The sequence below is a fragment of the Oryctolagus cuniculus genome, chromosome 6 (assembly GCF_051225735.1).
Source record: "Oryctolagus cuniculus isolate XC-2025 breed Fujian yellow rabbit chromosome 6, ASM5122573v1, whole genome shotgun sequence".
NCBI classification, from domain to species: Eukaryota; Metazoa; Chordata; class Mammalia; order Lagomorpha; family Leporidae; genus Oryctolagus; species Oryctolagus cuniculus.
Genome location: NC_142872.1, coordinates 56,775,594 through 56,790,454, shown reverse-complemented (window position 1 = coordinate 56,790,454; position 14,861 = coordinate 56,775,594). Strand labels below are relative to the sequence as shown.

Genomic DNA, 14,861 nt, shown 5'->3' with positions numbered 1-14,861 from the left:
ACAAGGGTTGCTGGCTCTGCAATGGCTAAACCTGTGCCACAGCACCAGCCCTTTTTCCCAGAGGTTAACCATGCACCCTTAAAGTGCAGGTGACTGGACGCTAGACAAGCCTGTGCTCTCGCTCAGCCAGGGCTTTTAAAAAGCAGCCCGTAATGATACCGAAGCCTAATAGCTGCGTTTTGGGAGCAAGCAGCACGTTGTACTCACTTCTGTTTAGCAAGAATTTGGACTCTTTCCCCCAGGTTTGGTGGGTGAAAAAATACATTTTTGTCATACAGTAAGTGATAAACATTGAAAGAGATCAATTATTTGAGCTTGGCAAAGGTAGGTGAATGCATGATATGTTGGTTTTTTTTTTCCTAAGATGCTTTAGTGGTTTTACAACTATTTAATAACTTCAAAAATGATTTCAGTGAGTTTGTTAACTCTGTCTCCTAGAGTTTGCCTATAAAAGCACTCATATAAGAGACATTCAGATCTGTTTAGCTGTCCTAGAGTTAGTTGTAAGAGTTCCTTAAATACTCTGTGTAGAAGTCCTTTGTTGGATGTATGTTTGGATGTTAGTGTGTGAAGTAGGGCTCATCTCCCAGAACTCACGCTTCAGCTGTAATGACTCAGTAGTAAGGGTGCAGACCTAATCTAGTTACAGCGTCTGAGAGGCGGTTCTGGTGGGAGGTCTTTTTTTTAGTTTAATAAAAACTAAAGAGAACAGATTTCATGTATTTCATAGGTACAGTTCTAGGAAGATAACCACATTTCTATTTCTCTCAGTCCCCCTCCTTCCTTCCTTTGTTTTTCTAAAAGTTTTACAAAAACAATTTCTTTTTTTTTTTTTTTTTTTTTTACAGGCAGAGTGGACAGTGAGAGAGACAGAGAGAAAGATCTTCCTTTTGCTGTTGGTTCACCCTCCAATGGCCGCTGCAGTCGGCGCGCTGCAGCCAGCGCAGTGCGCTGATCCGATGGCAGGAGCCTGGTACTTACCCTGGTCTCCCATGGGCTGCAGGGCCCAAGCACTTGGGCCATCCTCCACTGCACTCCCTGGCCACAGCAGAGAGCTGGCCTGGAAGAGGGGCAATCGGGACAGAATCCGGCGCCCCGTCTGGGACTAGAACCCGGTGTGCCGGCGCCGCGGCTCACTAGGCTAATCCTCCGCCTCGCGGCCTAGTGAGCCGCGGCGCCGGCCTACAAAAACAATTTCAGTCTAGTCCATAATCACAGGCTTAATGCACCACTAACCATAATATCCAACAAGGAGAAAGCAGAAAGCCAGTTCCACAGGAGTGTAAACAAGGGCTAAAGACAACAATCAAATCATAAGGTGTCAATTTTGTTCCTATACATTTTTTGTGTTCTGTATTAGCTACCATATATCAGAGAAAGCATGATATTTGTCTTTTTGGGACTGCCTTATTTGACTAAGCGTGATGGTTTCCAGCCACATCCATTTCATTGCAAGAGATAGGATTTCATTCAATTTTATGGATGAGTTGTATTTTATAGTATATAAATACAACATTTTTAAAAAGATTTGTTTATTTGAAAGGCAGAGATCTTCCATCCACTGGTTCACTCCCCAAATGGCCACAACAGCTGTGGCTGGGCCAGGCCAAAGCCAGGATTCTAGAACTCCATCTGGGTCTCCCATGTAGGTGCAGGGACCCAAGGACTTGGACTAGCTTCTACTGTTTGCCCAGGCACTTTGACAGGGAGCTGGATCAGAAATGGAGCATCTGGGACTCGAACTGGCACCCATGTGGGATGCCAGCACTGTAAGCAGCAGCTTTACCCACTATGCCACAACACTGACTCCCACATTTTTATCCAGTCATCATTGATGGACACCTGGGTTAATTCCATATCTTAAACTGTTGTGAATTGAGCTGCAATGAACATGGGGGTACAGATAACTTTCATATGCTAATTTCATTTCATTTGGGCAAATTCCCAGGAATGGGACGGGTGAGTCATTTGGTACATCTATTTTCAGATCTCAAGAATCTCCATACTGTCTTCCATAGTGATTTCTACATTATTCCCACCAACAGTAGATTAGGGTACCTTTTTCCCCATACCCTTGCCAGCATTTATTTTTTATTTTTGGATGATAGCCATTCAAACTGGGGTGAGGTGAAACATTGTGGTTTTGATTTGCATTTCCCTGATGGGTAGTGAGCCTGAGCATTTTTGTCATGTGTCTGTTGGCTGTTTGTATTTCATCCTTTGAAAAATGCCTGTTCAAGTCCTGTGCTTATTTCTTAACCGGATTGTTTGTTTTGTAGTGGTTGAATTTCTTGAGCTCTTTATAGATTCTGGATATTAATCCTTTATCACTTGGAAAGCTTACAAATATTTTTTCCCATTCTGTCAGTTACCTCTTCACTTTGTTGAGTATTTTCTTTGCTGTGCAAAAGCTTCTTAGCTTGATATAATCCCATTTATCCATTTTTGCTTTTATTGTCTGTGCTTCTGGGGTCTTATCCAAGAAGTCTTCCTATGCCAATGTCTTGCCGTATTTTCCCAATGTTTTACTCTAGTAATTTTATGGTATCATGTGATAGATTTAAGTCTTTGATCCATTTTGAGTGGACTTTTGTGTAAGATGTAAGGTAGGGGTTTTGTTTCCACATGTGGAGATCCAGTTTCCCCAGCACCATTGGTTGAAGAGACTGTCCTTTTCCTGAGGAATGATATTAGCTCCACTGACAAAGGACAAAAGTGGTTGTAGATGAGTGGATTTAATTTCTGGGTTTCTATTCTGTTTTGTTGGTCCATGTGTCTATTTTTGTGCCAATACCAAGTTGTTTTTGATTATAACTGCCCTGTCTTAAGTTTTGAAATCTGGTATTATGGTGCCTCCAGCTTTGTTTTTGTTGTTTAAGATTGCTGTAGCTATTCAGGGTCTCCTGGGTTTCCTGGTGGGAGGTCTTTAGATTGCTGGGGGGTGTACCCTCAGAGGGTGGTTCTCCCTTCAGTGTTGATTTTTTGAGTTCAAGTTCTGCCTCACTGCTGTCTCTGCTTACTCTGCACTCACGGCTGGCAGCCTCCAGCCAGTCTATGGGGCTGCCCAGTGCTGAACTGTGACTCCCAAACTGTAAGCTGAAATAAACCTTTATTTTTCCCAAGAAGCTTCTCTCAGGTGTTAAAATAGCAAAAAGTAAACCAACACATTTTGTACCTTGACTTACTCTCATTTTGAAGAACAGAGATTTTTGGCTGAAGATAAGTTTCTCATTTTTTTTTCTCTTTACTTTTTGTGTTCTAAGAGATGTGTGCCTTCCGAAACTTATGAGTAGTTCCTCCTGGTTTTTCCCCAGGCTTTTTGTTGTTTTCCTTCTTATGTTTAGGTCCATGATCAGTTCATCTGTGTCTGGCAAGCAGGTTCTTTTTGCAAGTGATACGTGGTTATTCTAGCGTCATTTGTTAAAAGGCCATCCTTTGTGGCTGTGTGGGTACAGGGGTTGGAGGGAGCCAGGGACTACAGAGAAGCCTGTGGGAGTGATGGACGTTAGTGTTACCCATATTGTGGTTTCACAGGTGTATACACGGTCAAAGCTCATCACATCATTTAAATATGTGCCACACAAGATTTTACCTCAGTAAAGTGTTTTTTAAAAGACACAAAACAAGAACTCACACTCAGGTCAACATATTCGCAGTTCCCTTTCCTGACCCTGATTATCAAAACATATGATTTGACCATTTCTGGGTAAGCAAGTAAATCTGTTGACATTCGGTCATTCCTGGAGCCTGCTTTTCTAATGCTACTTTAGTCTGAAACCTTCCCAGTCCTTTATTTTTTATTTTTTTATTTTTTTTTTTTTTGACAGGCAGAGTGGACAGTGAGAGAGAGAGACAGAGAGAAAGGTCTTCCTTTGCCGTTGGTTCACCCTCCAATGGCCGCCGCGGCCGGCGCGCTGCGGCCGGCGCACCGCGCTGATCCGATGGCAGGAGCCAGGAGCCAGGTGCTTTTCCTGGTCTCCCATGGGGTGCAGGGCCCAAGCACCTGGGCCATCCTCCACTGCACTCCCTGGCCACAGCAGAGGGCTGGCCTGGAAGAGGGGCAACCTGGACAGAATCCGGCGCCCCGACCGGGACTAGAACCCGGTGTGCCGGCGCCGCTAGGCGGAGGATTAGCTTAGTGAGCCGCGGCGCCGGCCCTTCCCAGTCCTTTAAAGAAAGGATGGCTCTCTTGATTTTAAAGGGACTATTAGTCTAACATCAGAATAGATGTGCCCTAGGATTTATTTTTCACTGAGAACCAGTGACCAGCCAAATTTGGGGAACGTGGGTTCCAAGAGTTAGCCAGAATCTCACAAGCTGCTGATTGAAACAGAAATTTTACTGGGAGGAAAAAAGCCCAGAGAAGTTGACTAGATTGTCCTCGATTGCACAGCAAGTTATTTGCATAATTAAAACTCAACTGTAGGTTCCCTCACCCTATCCCATTGCTGTTTTCTCTTTCTTTTCTATACTCTTTCCCTGTTGAACAAGTCGCATATGGCACTAGAATGTAATCCAAATAAATGAACAAGTAATTAGGTCATTACATCTAAGCAAGATGTTTTTAACACAGAAAGGGGTCAAAAAGCACATTTTAAAAAACAAAAATGAGCCAGCGCCGTGGCTCAATAGGCTAATCCTCCACCTTGCGGCGCCGGCACACCGGGTTCTAGTCCCGGTTGGGGCGCCGGATTCTGTCCCGGTTGCCCCTCTTCCAGGCCAGCTCTCTGCTATGGCCAGGGAGTGCAGTGGAGGATGGCCCAGGTGCTTGGGCCCTGCAGCCCATGGGAGACCAGGAAAAGCACCTGGATCCTGGCTCCTGCCATCGGATCAGTGCGGTGCGCCGGCTGCAGCGGCAGCCATTGGAGGGTGAACCAACGGCAAAGGAAGACCTTTCTCTCTCTGTCTCTCTCTCTCACTGTCCACTCTGCCTGTCAAAAATAAAAAAAAAATGCAAATATTTCTATAAACACAGTAAATAGAAGTAGACTTGAATTTGCTGAGTAAAGGAGAACCTCTTGACTTAAAGGGGAAATAGTATCTATGTGCTTTTTAAGTCAATAAACACTAACCAAAAGAATATGTAACTATAAAGACAAAAAGTAAATGACAACAAAATCCATCATCAGGAATGGTCTTTACCTAATTATAAAAAGCTCACTTAATCAAGAAGACATAATTTTTAAAATACACGTGCAATTAATAGTATAGAAAGCAAAGCCATAATTGCAACTTTCTGACAGGAAACTGCCATCACAATGAGTGGTTTCAATGTCTCTCAGTTATCAATAGGGACAAACAGCAAACAAACAAAAAAATCAAAGATTTGACCACCAGGGAAGTTCCACCTGATGGATGTACATTGGGTTCTGAATCCAGCAAAACAAAAGGACACGCTCACCTCAGGCAGTCCTGGGAACATGTACAGAAATCAGTCCTGTGGAGACCACAAAGACTCAAGAAATTTAGAAAGTACGACCACTCATGGAAGCACAGCACCATTAAGTGACGTGACAATGGTGAGAGACTGCTGGAGCCCTTTTGTTGTGGTCTCCATTTTATTTATTTGAAAGAATGACAGAGGGAGGGACAGAGATCTTCCATCTGCTGCTTCACTCCCCAAATGGCCGTAACAGCTGGGGCTGGGCAGGCTGAAGCCAGGAGACTGGAACTCATTCTGAGTCTCCCATGGGTAGCAAGAACCTAAGCATTTGGGCCATGTTCCACTGTCTTCCCAGGAGCATTAGTAAGGAGCTTGATTGGAAGTGGACCAGCTGGGCCTGGAAGCACTGCTCAGATACAAGATACTGGCATGGGAGGCAGCAGCTAAACCAGCTAAGCTGCAATGCTGGCCGTGCGGTCTCCTTCAACACAGAGACCTGGTCAGTGCTGATCCACCAAGCACCTTCTCTGGGTTTAGCCTCTTACTTCTGCTATCACAGGAAGTGCTTGAAGACCTAAACTCTGACTTTGAGCTCGTTGCTCTATCAGCCACCCTGACACTTGGACTGCTCAGCTCCCTCCCCGCAGACAGGCTCAGCATGCAGTGCTCAGTCCAGTGCCCAGGGAAGGAGAAGCAGTCACTGCCTTCAGAGACTACCTTCAACCATCTTCCTCTTGGGAGTCCCCAGCAGCGTCTGTGTTGTCACAGAGGCCCCCGGTAACGGCAGGCACTGAGGAAATGCTCGGCCATTATCTTCCAGTTACAGAATATACTGTCCTAAATCTGCCTTCCCAGTGGATGACAAGATGAGGCAAGATTTTAGACAGTGAATCTCAGCCCCAGCTGGATGTTGGAATCATTTAGGGTGACTCACAAAAACACCAAGGGCAGGCCTTCCGCTAGGATGTCCAGTTTTAATTTCATTGACTTGGAGAAGGGGCCAAGTTGTGCTCCAGAAGTCTCACATCTCCCACTTTCTAGCTATACCACGGTGATGGACCCATGTCACTGTCTTCAGCCTCCATCTCGTCTGTGGTGGGAGAGGTAACACCTCCCACGGGGCGCTGTGAGGATTCAGTGAGACAAGATGCAGGGATGCACCTGGCCCCTGATACCCGGATAGTAAATGGTGTCTTCAAGAGCAGATGAATCAAGAGCTGTGGTTTCAGAAGAGGCTCACCCTGTGAGCTGCAGGGCCTGACGGGACTCCTTGAGGGGGGCACACTTTCCTCCTTGGCAGAGGAATGCTGACATTTGGATTAGAGGCACAGGGACACTCAGGTGTGGGTACTTGGGGCCCCTCCTCTGAGCCCCACACTTTAGAGCACTGTGCACTGGCCTTCCTTATGGAGCACTCTTTGACCTACGAGGCAAGAATTCAGTTTGGATCCAGTGTCATGCACCACCCCCACCCCCAAGAAAACTGTATGCATGGCTTTTGCATCGGGACTTTAAACCCTGCCTGAACAGCCGGAACATGCTTCCCGTCCTTCTCCATGCTGCACCTGGAGAGAGGAGACCCTGCTTCCACTTTGAAACTGTGGTCCCTGAATGTGGCTTAAAGGTGATCAGTTGAAGGGCATGGGAACAGATCTTGGGTTACCATTCTGGAGGTCTACTGACATGGACGTGAGGCCCTACACGGTGTGGAACAGAACTAGAGCTGGTAAGAGACAAGGGAGGCCAGGAGCCCAGGCCCCACAAATGTCACAGGTAGCTCAGGCCCCAGTGTCCACTTGGCAGCAACCCATCAAACTAAATGTGCAAGTGTTTCCACCTTCTGGAATGTTTGTTCTATTAATTTAAAAATCATACACAATAGCAAATAAATGCTTAGCTCCATGCCTGGGACATAAGAAGTGCTTGATAAATATTAGTTTAGCCACATCCAAATGTACTCACTACTGCTCAAATATGCTCAGACATCTTGCTTAATAGCAGGGTTGGGAGAGGAAACTGCCAGTTTAATGGGATTTGGCTTCTTCTAGTTTCAAAGTCTCTTTTGGACAAGGATTCACTGTCAGGTTTTTCTTCCTGCCCTGTTTTTCTTCCATCCTAGGAGTCACCTGGCACGGGGTAGGCGGACAGCCATGGTGGCGATGGGTCTGTTGTTCATCCGGCCTGCTCCTGCTAACTTCACTGGGTGTGTGGCCCACATTTTCTGGTCTTCGAGCATCAACCTCCAGCCTTGCTGCACATGTGAGTAGAGGTGACTGTGACTGGGTACTGTCTGGTGCTTGGACTCAGTTCTCAACCACAGTGCTGCCAGGGATGCCAATTCTGTGAATACAAGGAGTCTTCCAAAAACCCACAGAAAATGCATGTCACGAAAAACTATGTATGGGTTTCAAACATTTTTGAACCTTAAGAAACTTATCTTTTAGTCCCAGTTTCCCATTAGTTCTCTGACATACCTTTGTACAGCAACAAGCTCTACCCAGCTCCCAGCTTGGAACAGTCCCCTTGCAAACCTTGCTAGAATCTCCCCCACTCCAGAGTGACCCCTGGCACTTGTGTGAGCTCTTGGTTTTCAGGTGCTTGTCATTTCTTGACATAAGAGGAAAGGAGGAAGCAGGTGAAACAGACCACTTCCCATGTGCCCCGCTGTCTGCAGGAATGTTCACATCACATGCTGCTCGGCATAATTCTCAACATCCAGGGAGACCAGCCTGTGAGTTTTAAATTCTCATCCAGCCCTGGTGTTAGGGGGACTGAATTATGTTCCCCAAAATCCGTAAGTTGAAGCCCTAACACCCAATGTGCTTGTATTGATAGATCGTTAAGGACATAATCAAGGTTAAAAGAGGTCAAAAGGGTGGGGCCCTAGGGCAAGGGTGGGGAAAGGAAGGGCCAACACAGTGTGAGTGAGCACTCCTCCCTACCCTCCCTGTCTGTGTGAGAGACAGACAGTAAGAACACAGGAAGAAGGTGTTCAATTAAGACCAGGAAGGGAATCCCTATACCTTGATCTTGAACTTCTGACCTCTGGAATTGTGAGAAGATATGTGTCTGTTGTGGCTACCCAGTCTGTGGTATTTCTCTAGGACAGCCGGAGCAGAATTTGCACCTGGAGCATTTTTGGCTCTGAGCAGGTCTGGTGCCTGTGTCCCTGACACCTCCAGGGTTCCTGAGACTCACTGTCTGCTGGCACTGCAGTCCCATCTTTTCCCCTATACCCCATCCTCCAAAACAGTTCCAGCATTCCCCCCATAGCCCCTGGGCCCTTCTTCCTACATCTCTCTTGGTTCTTACCATGCTGTTCCTCTGGCCCAGGATCCCATCTGCAACTCTGACAGTTTTTCTTTTTTATGAGGTTGTTTTCATGCCATTTCTGCATGGTGTGCAGCTTCAGACATAGACTATAAATCATATGTGTGTGGCAGGGAGCAGGGGGTGGAGGAGAGCCCATGCCAAGGGAAGAGGTTGAGTTTCCCCTGCTCCATCCCCCACTGCAGGGGAGAAGCACCCTGTGAGGAAGAACTAAAAGCTCCTTATAAACACTGAGCCAGCCTTGGTCCTGTGCTAAAGTACTGCAGAGGCTTTCCTTCCTGGGTGCCCGGCTCCTGGAACCCTCCCCTAGTGAGAAGAAGGTGCCTGTGCCAAGGGAGTGCGTCCCCAGCCACTGAGCTCCATCTCAGCTGCTCATTAATTAGCCTAGGACCAGAGAGAGGACTTTCCAAAGCAGCATAACCAGTACAGAACTCAGTGAAAAGAACAGAGTCAGACAGATATGGGTTTGATTTCCAGCTGTGGGCCTTCCTGCAGGATGTTAAGTCATGTCACCCTGCTGAACAGCCATTGTTCCATCTGTTAGATGGGAATAATGACCCTCACTTTGCAGGGTTGAAATGACAATTTCCATTATTGGTATAATTGCCTGGCTGGGGATGGAAATTTGGCCTAGAAATTAAGATGCCCACATCCCACATCACAGTGCCTGGGTGCAAGTCTTGGGTGGCTGGCTCCGGCCCTCGACTCCAGCTTCCTGCTAATGCAGACCCTGGGAAGCAGTGATGATGGCTCAAGTCATTGGATTTTCTGCCGCAATCCTGGCCATTTGGGCATTTGGGGAGTGAACCAGCAAACAGAAGCTCTCTGTATATAGCTCTGAAATAAGTAATCTTTTAAAAATGCATAGGTTGAGCTTTTACAGACATGTACCTCATTCTCTTCTGAATCAGTCTTGCCAAAAGACTCCCTGAATTACTCTGTGGGATGAGATGAGACTGGGTGGTGGGTAAGAAATAGCTGTCTTTGTAAGCCTAATTTGTCCTCTGCACCCCCCCCCCCACCATGAATTACATCCCTGGAAAAGCAAACTAACCACAATCTTGGCCCAAGCACATCTTTAGGAAGGCAGAGCCACCCCCTAAATGGTGAATTAGTGGGTATTCATCCCTGGACCAACTGTCAATAATCTTGGCATGTGGCAATATGGATTATTCGAATGACTAAACAGAAAGCTTTTCAAAGTCTGCTGCATGGAATTTGCCAGGCTTTGCAGTGTTCTTGGCTCTTAAGAGATCCTCAGTCTCCCACTCCCTTTGGGCTGGTTTGAGAAGCCAGAACCTATGGTGCTGAGTCAGCATCTGAGGGTGTGCAGGAAAAGCCCTCCAGAACTAGATAGTTTCTGGGAAGCATTTTTCTGGACATTCTTCAGACAGACACTTGGCCACACCACTGTGAGTATGTTATGCCCTGCCATGGGCACACTGCCAAGGGAGTCCACCTCCCACTCCCCACTTTGGTTTGCTATTGTGAAACCAGAGGAAGGGGCAGGCTGGTGAGGTGAGGCGGCAGAACACACACTCTGTGCCATGTGTGGGGAAGGTGGGGAGGGGGACAAGAGCCTTGGTTGCCGAGGAAACAGCAGTGGATTAGGGGTCACAAGCCTGGCATTTCAGTTTGTCCTCCTTACTGGCTGTATACACTGGGGCACCTACCTCACCCCCCAGAAGCCCTGTTGCTTCACACAGTAATACGGGAATGGAAAGACCACCTGTGCACTGGTGTGGAGAGTAAATGCGCAGTGAGAGCCAAGGGGCTGAGCTGAGAAGTAAGTACTACTGGACACGCGCTGTGGTTAAGACCTGGTGTTGGGTCAGACTGAGTGAGTTAGGTCACATTCCTCCCTGCCATCTGCACCAGTGCCCTTCCCTGGAGTCACGTCTGGTCAAGCCACTTGGCCAATGTCACCGGAAGCCCCCCGTGGGCTCATTCCAAGGGGAACTTTCAAAGTTCCTCTCCCTGGCCCTGTGATAGGTGTACAGAAGAAGGCGTGCAGACCCGGCCCGGGGGAGGCAGGGGCTGCAGTGCTCAGAGCAAGCACAGCTCGGGAAGGCCCTCGCTGGGCCCCTGCACAGGCTGCTGCAGGCTGCTCATCACTACAGCCAAACCCCGCCAGGCCTTACAGATCCACCTGGGTACGTGTTCCTTGATGCCATTTAATAGAAAAACAACAAATCCAAACACACAATGAGGACACATACACATAAGAATGTTGAGGAGACACAGCCTTGGGGAGACGGCAGGAGAGACCCACTCGGGGCTCTATTTGCTGCTGCTCTTGGGAAGGGGCCGGTAGACCCCGACGACCACCGCGTGGTCCCTCTCGTAGGGCTCTAGGGTCAGCTGCTCCTGTGGCTTCAGATTCTCCTGCTGCAACTTCCTCACCTCCGACGCGAACACGGCCTCGGCGGACGCGGTGGAGTCGATGCAGTTGGCCTTGATGGAAATGAGAAAGTGGCCCCCGTTGCGCAGGAAGGTGTGTGCGTTCAGGGCCACGATGCGGGACTGGTCAGGCTGAGCCACGTCGGCGAAGATCACGTCCACCATCCCGATGAGCATGCGGTACTTGAGCGGGTGCCGCGCGTCCTCAAGGACTGGGATGATGTTGGTTCGCTTCTTGGCCACGTTGACCAGATCGCGGCCAGCACGGTGGGAGAACTCGACCGCGTAGACCAGGCCGTCTGGGCCGATGATGTCGGAGACGTGGGACACCGTGGTCCCCGAAGCGGCGCCCAGGTACAGCACTTTGGACTTGGGCTTGATGTGGATCTGATCCACGCCGCCCAGGATGGCGGCGGCCAGCTTGGAGCGGAAGGGGTTCCAGGTGCGGTACTCCTGCTTCACGCCGCCCTCGGTCACCGTGACGCGCCTCTCGCCGTACACCGAGAGACCGGGCACCATGTTCAGCGTGACCAGCGCGTCCTCCGCCCCGCGGTAGATGAACACGCCTTCGTGCCGGTGCGGCTCCACGGACACCGCGTGCGCGCCCTTCCTGCGGCGGCTCTTGCTTTTGGCCACGCCGCGCCGCTGCCCGCCACTGCCGCGGTCCCTGCAGTTACCCCCGCCGCGCCCCCGGCCCCGGCCGCCGCCGCCGAAGCCGCGCGTCCGCGCCCCGAATCCGCCCTTGCCCCCCGAGCCGCCGCCGCCGCCGTCGCCACTGCCGCTGCCCTTGGTCCCACCGCCGCGCCCCGCGCCCCAGCCGCCGCCCCAGCCCCCGCGGCCGCCCCCGCGCGAGCTCGCCGACTTCATCGCGCGCCCTGGGCGCACAGGTGGACGGTTGTAGGGGGCTGCCGCTAGCTCGGGGCGTCTATCAGGTGGCTCCCGTGGTCGTCCTTACGGGGGCGGGGGGAAGGGAAGAAGGCTGGGGACAGCGGTTGCCGGCGCGGTTGGCGGCGGGGGCGGAGTGGGCGGCGGGTGGCACCAGGTCTACCGCAGTCCCCGCTTTCTGGAGCCGCTCTAGGACGCAGGCACGGGCGTGATTGCATCACACCCGCCTGGACGACCCTGCAGCCCCGGAAGCCCCCTCCCACCCGGCGCGCAGACGCAGCCTGTGTGTCTTTGGGGCCTGTCCCTTCGCTCTCCCCATCTTCCGACTTCTCGGGGACCCCTGGCGTTCCCCGCCCCCGGGGGGGGCCACGGGGACCGAGGCATATCGGTGGCAGGAGAGGGAGAGACCAGCGTAGCCCCAATCTGTGTTGTGGCGCTCTCTTGCTCTGTGGTCTCAGGAAGCTTACCTGACCTAGTCCGAATGTGTGCAAGCTTGCCCTGAGTCTCTTCATCCCCCTGCGGCTGGAAACCTGCCGCAGGTCAGTTTGGAAGCTTCCCGGACACCCACCCCCAACCTGCGTTTCTGGACTGAGCGCTCTGGAAGCTTTCACTGTTGTTTATTTTTGTGTATTTCTTTTGCTCAACTTTTTTTTTTTTTAATTGAGGGATAATTTACATACAAGAAAATGCACTCTTTTTTTTGTTTTGTTTTGTTTTTAAATACAGTCAGGGCTGTTAGAGATTGTGCCATCTGAAAGTTTGGTGGGCATGCAAATTGACAAGTTACCTACTCGAGGTACCTCTATTTTTACCTAGTTATGAAAGTTTCCTCTTAAAGAAATGATCCTTGCAAGAAATGGCGTTGTTCAGATTAGAAGACCCAGAGTGGTGATGGTTGGGCCATCCAGGACTTGGTGGTGGAGGTGAGAGGAAGGGCCTAACCCAAGAGGTACTCAGAAGATAGAACTTGCAGGACTTTCTGATAGGCTGTATGGGAAATCCTAAGTAAGAAGTATAAAGCCAGGGATTGCCAAAGTTTAACTGCTCCCCCGTGCTGTGGTTAGTGCTCTTGCAAGCTGTGCTCTAGTTGCTGTCTACTTGGCTCTGGTCTGCTCCACCAACTGTGCTAAGTCTCAGAACCTGTGCCATTAATATTAATCAGCAAGAAAGTGTTGATTATTCAGCGCAGGTCCCCAAATCCTATTAACACATTTCAGAAGGAGTTTATTCTTGAATTCTAGTCTGTGCTTTAAAAACTACCAATCTGTAGCATCTTGAGCATTAGAAAGAAAAAAAAAAGGAAGAAAGAAAAGAAAAGAAAAAAGAAAAACAGTGCAGCACCATGGACAGCAACAAAGGGCCTACAGGGTGTGCAGTTTGGTCAGCACCAGGGACAGTGGCACCAATTGGGACACATTCAAGAAATAGGAAAGGCAGGGTAGGCAGTGTCAGCCACTGATGTGAAACTAAGTGCCTGGTCCAGAGAGACAAAAATGTGCCTTGGGATCAGGGCATAGGACAGGAAGGAGGGTGCTGAACTCTTCAGATGTGTGCATAGCAGAGCTTCCATTCTGGAAGCACTGGTCTTTGTGTCTCACATTCATGAACTGCGATGCCATGTCTGGTTTTCCCCAAGCACATAAGTGCCTCTTTAATGAGAACACATTAGTGTCCACACCAGACTGTGGGTAAGGGGTCAGAGAGGGAAATATATTGCTCCCAAGGTGAGTTGTTTAGATAAAATATTCTTATGAGGTTTCCACTCACTACAAATTGAGATTTGTTCTCCAAAATGATGGGCTATGTTTGGTGTCTTGGTTTGGGTTTCCCTAAAAATTTCACCCTATGATGGTTAATGTTATGAGCCAGCTGGGCCATGGGTGCCTAGATATTTGGTCAAATACTATTCTGGGTATTTCTGTGAGGGTGTTTTTAGATAAAATTAGCATTTAAGTTGCAGGTTGCCTTCCACCAAGTAACTGTGCCTCATCTGATCAGTTGAAGACCCAAATGTGGGGCTGATATTGTGGCATAGCAGGTAAAGCCACCACCTGTGACGCTGGCATCCCATATAGGCAGTGGTTCATGCACTAGCTGCTCCATTTCCAATCTAGTTCCATGCTAATGACCTGGGAAAAGTAGAAGAAGATGGCCCAAGTACTTGGACCCTTGCCACCCATGTGGGAGAACCAGTGAAGCTCTTGGCTTCTGCCCAGCTCAGCACTGGCAGTTGCAGCCACCTGGGAAGTGAACCAACAGATGGAAGACTTCCTTCTCTCTCTCTGTAACTCTGACTTTCAAATAAGTAAATCTTCAAAGACAAGGCAAACAAACAAAAACTCTAGAGGCCGGTGCTGTGGCATAGCTGGTTACGTCATCGCCTGCAGCATCAGCACCTGATATGGGTTTGATTCCTGGATGCTCCACTTCTGATCCAGCACCCTGCTAGTGAGCCTAAGAAAGCAGCAAAAGATGGTTCAAGTGCTTGGTCCCCTGTGCCCATGTGGGAGACCCAGAAGCTACTGGCTCTTGGCTTCAGTCTGGCCCAGCCCTGGCCATTGTGACCATTTGGGGATTGAACCAGCAGATGGAAGATTTCTCTATCTGTCTTTCCCTCTCTCTGTCTCTTGGCAAGACTACCTTTCAAATAAGAAATCTTTTTTCTTTAAAAAAATTACCTAAATGAAGCAAAGGATAAATCTTCCCCAATGAGGATGGGATTCTCCTACCCAGTGAACTGTGAAATGGAGCATCAGATCTTGCTTCCTGACAGCCTTTGAACTGGGGCATCGCCTCTCCAGAGTTTGGAATTGAAACCCCTGTAATAACTTAGGCCAATGATTTAGTACATGAATCTTCCCCA

The 14,861-nt window shown here is 49.2% G+C and overlaps 1 protein-coding gene across 1 annotated transcript; it reads right to left on the bottom strand.

The window, feature by feature from the left end:
• Window positions 1–9,393: 9,393 nt before the first annotated feature.
• Window positions 9,394–12,539, bottom strand: FBLL1 (fibrillarin like rRNA 2'-O-methyltransferase 1). Its single transcript, XM_008255375.5, has one exon. The coding sequence runs from the start codon at window positions 11,978–11,980 to the stop codon at window positions 10,994–10,996; it is 987 nt and encodes a 328-aa protein (XP_008253597.4). The 5' UTR covers window positions 11,981–12,539; the 3' UTR covers window positions 9,394–10,993.
• Between the last annotated feature and the right edge of the window lie 2,322 nt (window positions 12,540–14,861).

What these genes read in the sequence shown, in the direction of transcription:
- FBLL1 (XM_008255375.5), bottom strand. Translation starts at nt 11,980, where the DNA reads ATGAAGTCGGCGAGCTCGCGCGGGGGCGGCCGCGGGGGCTGGGGCGGC.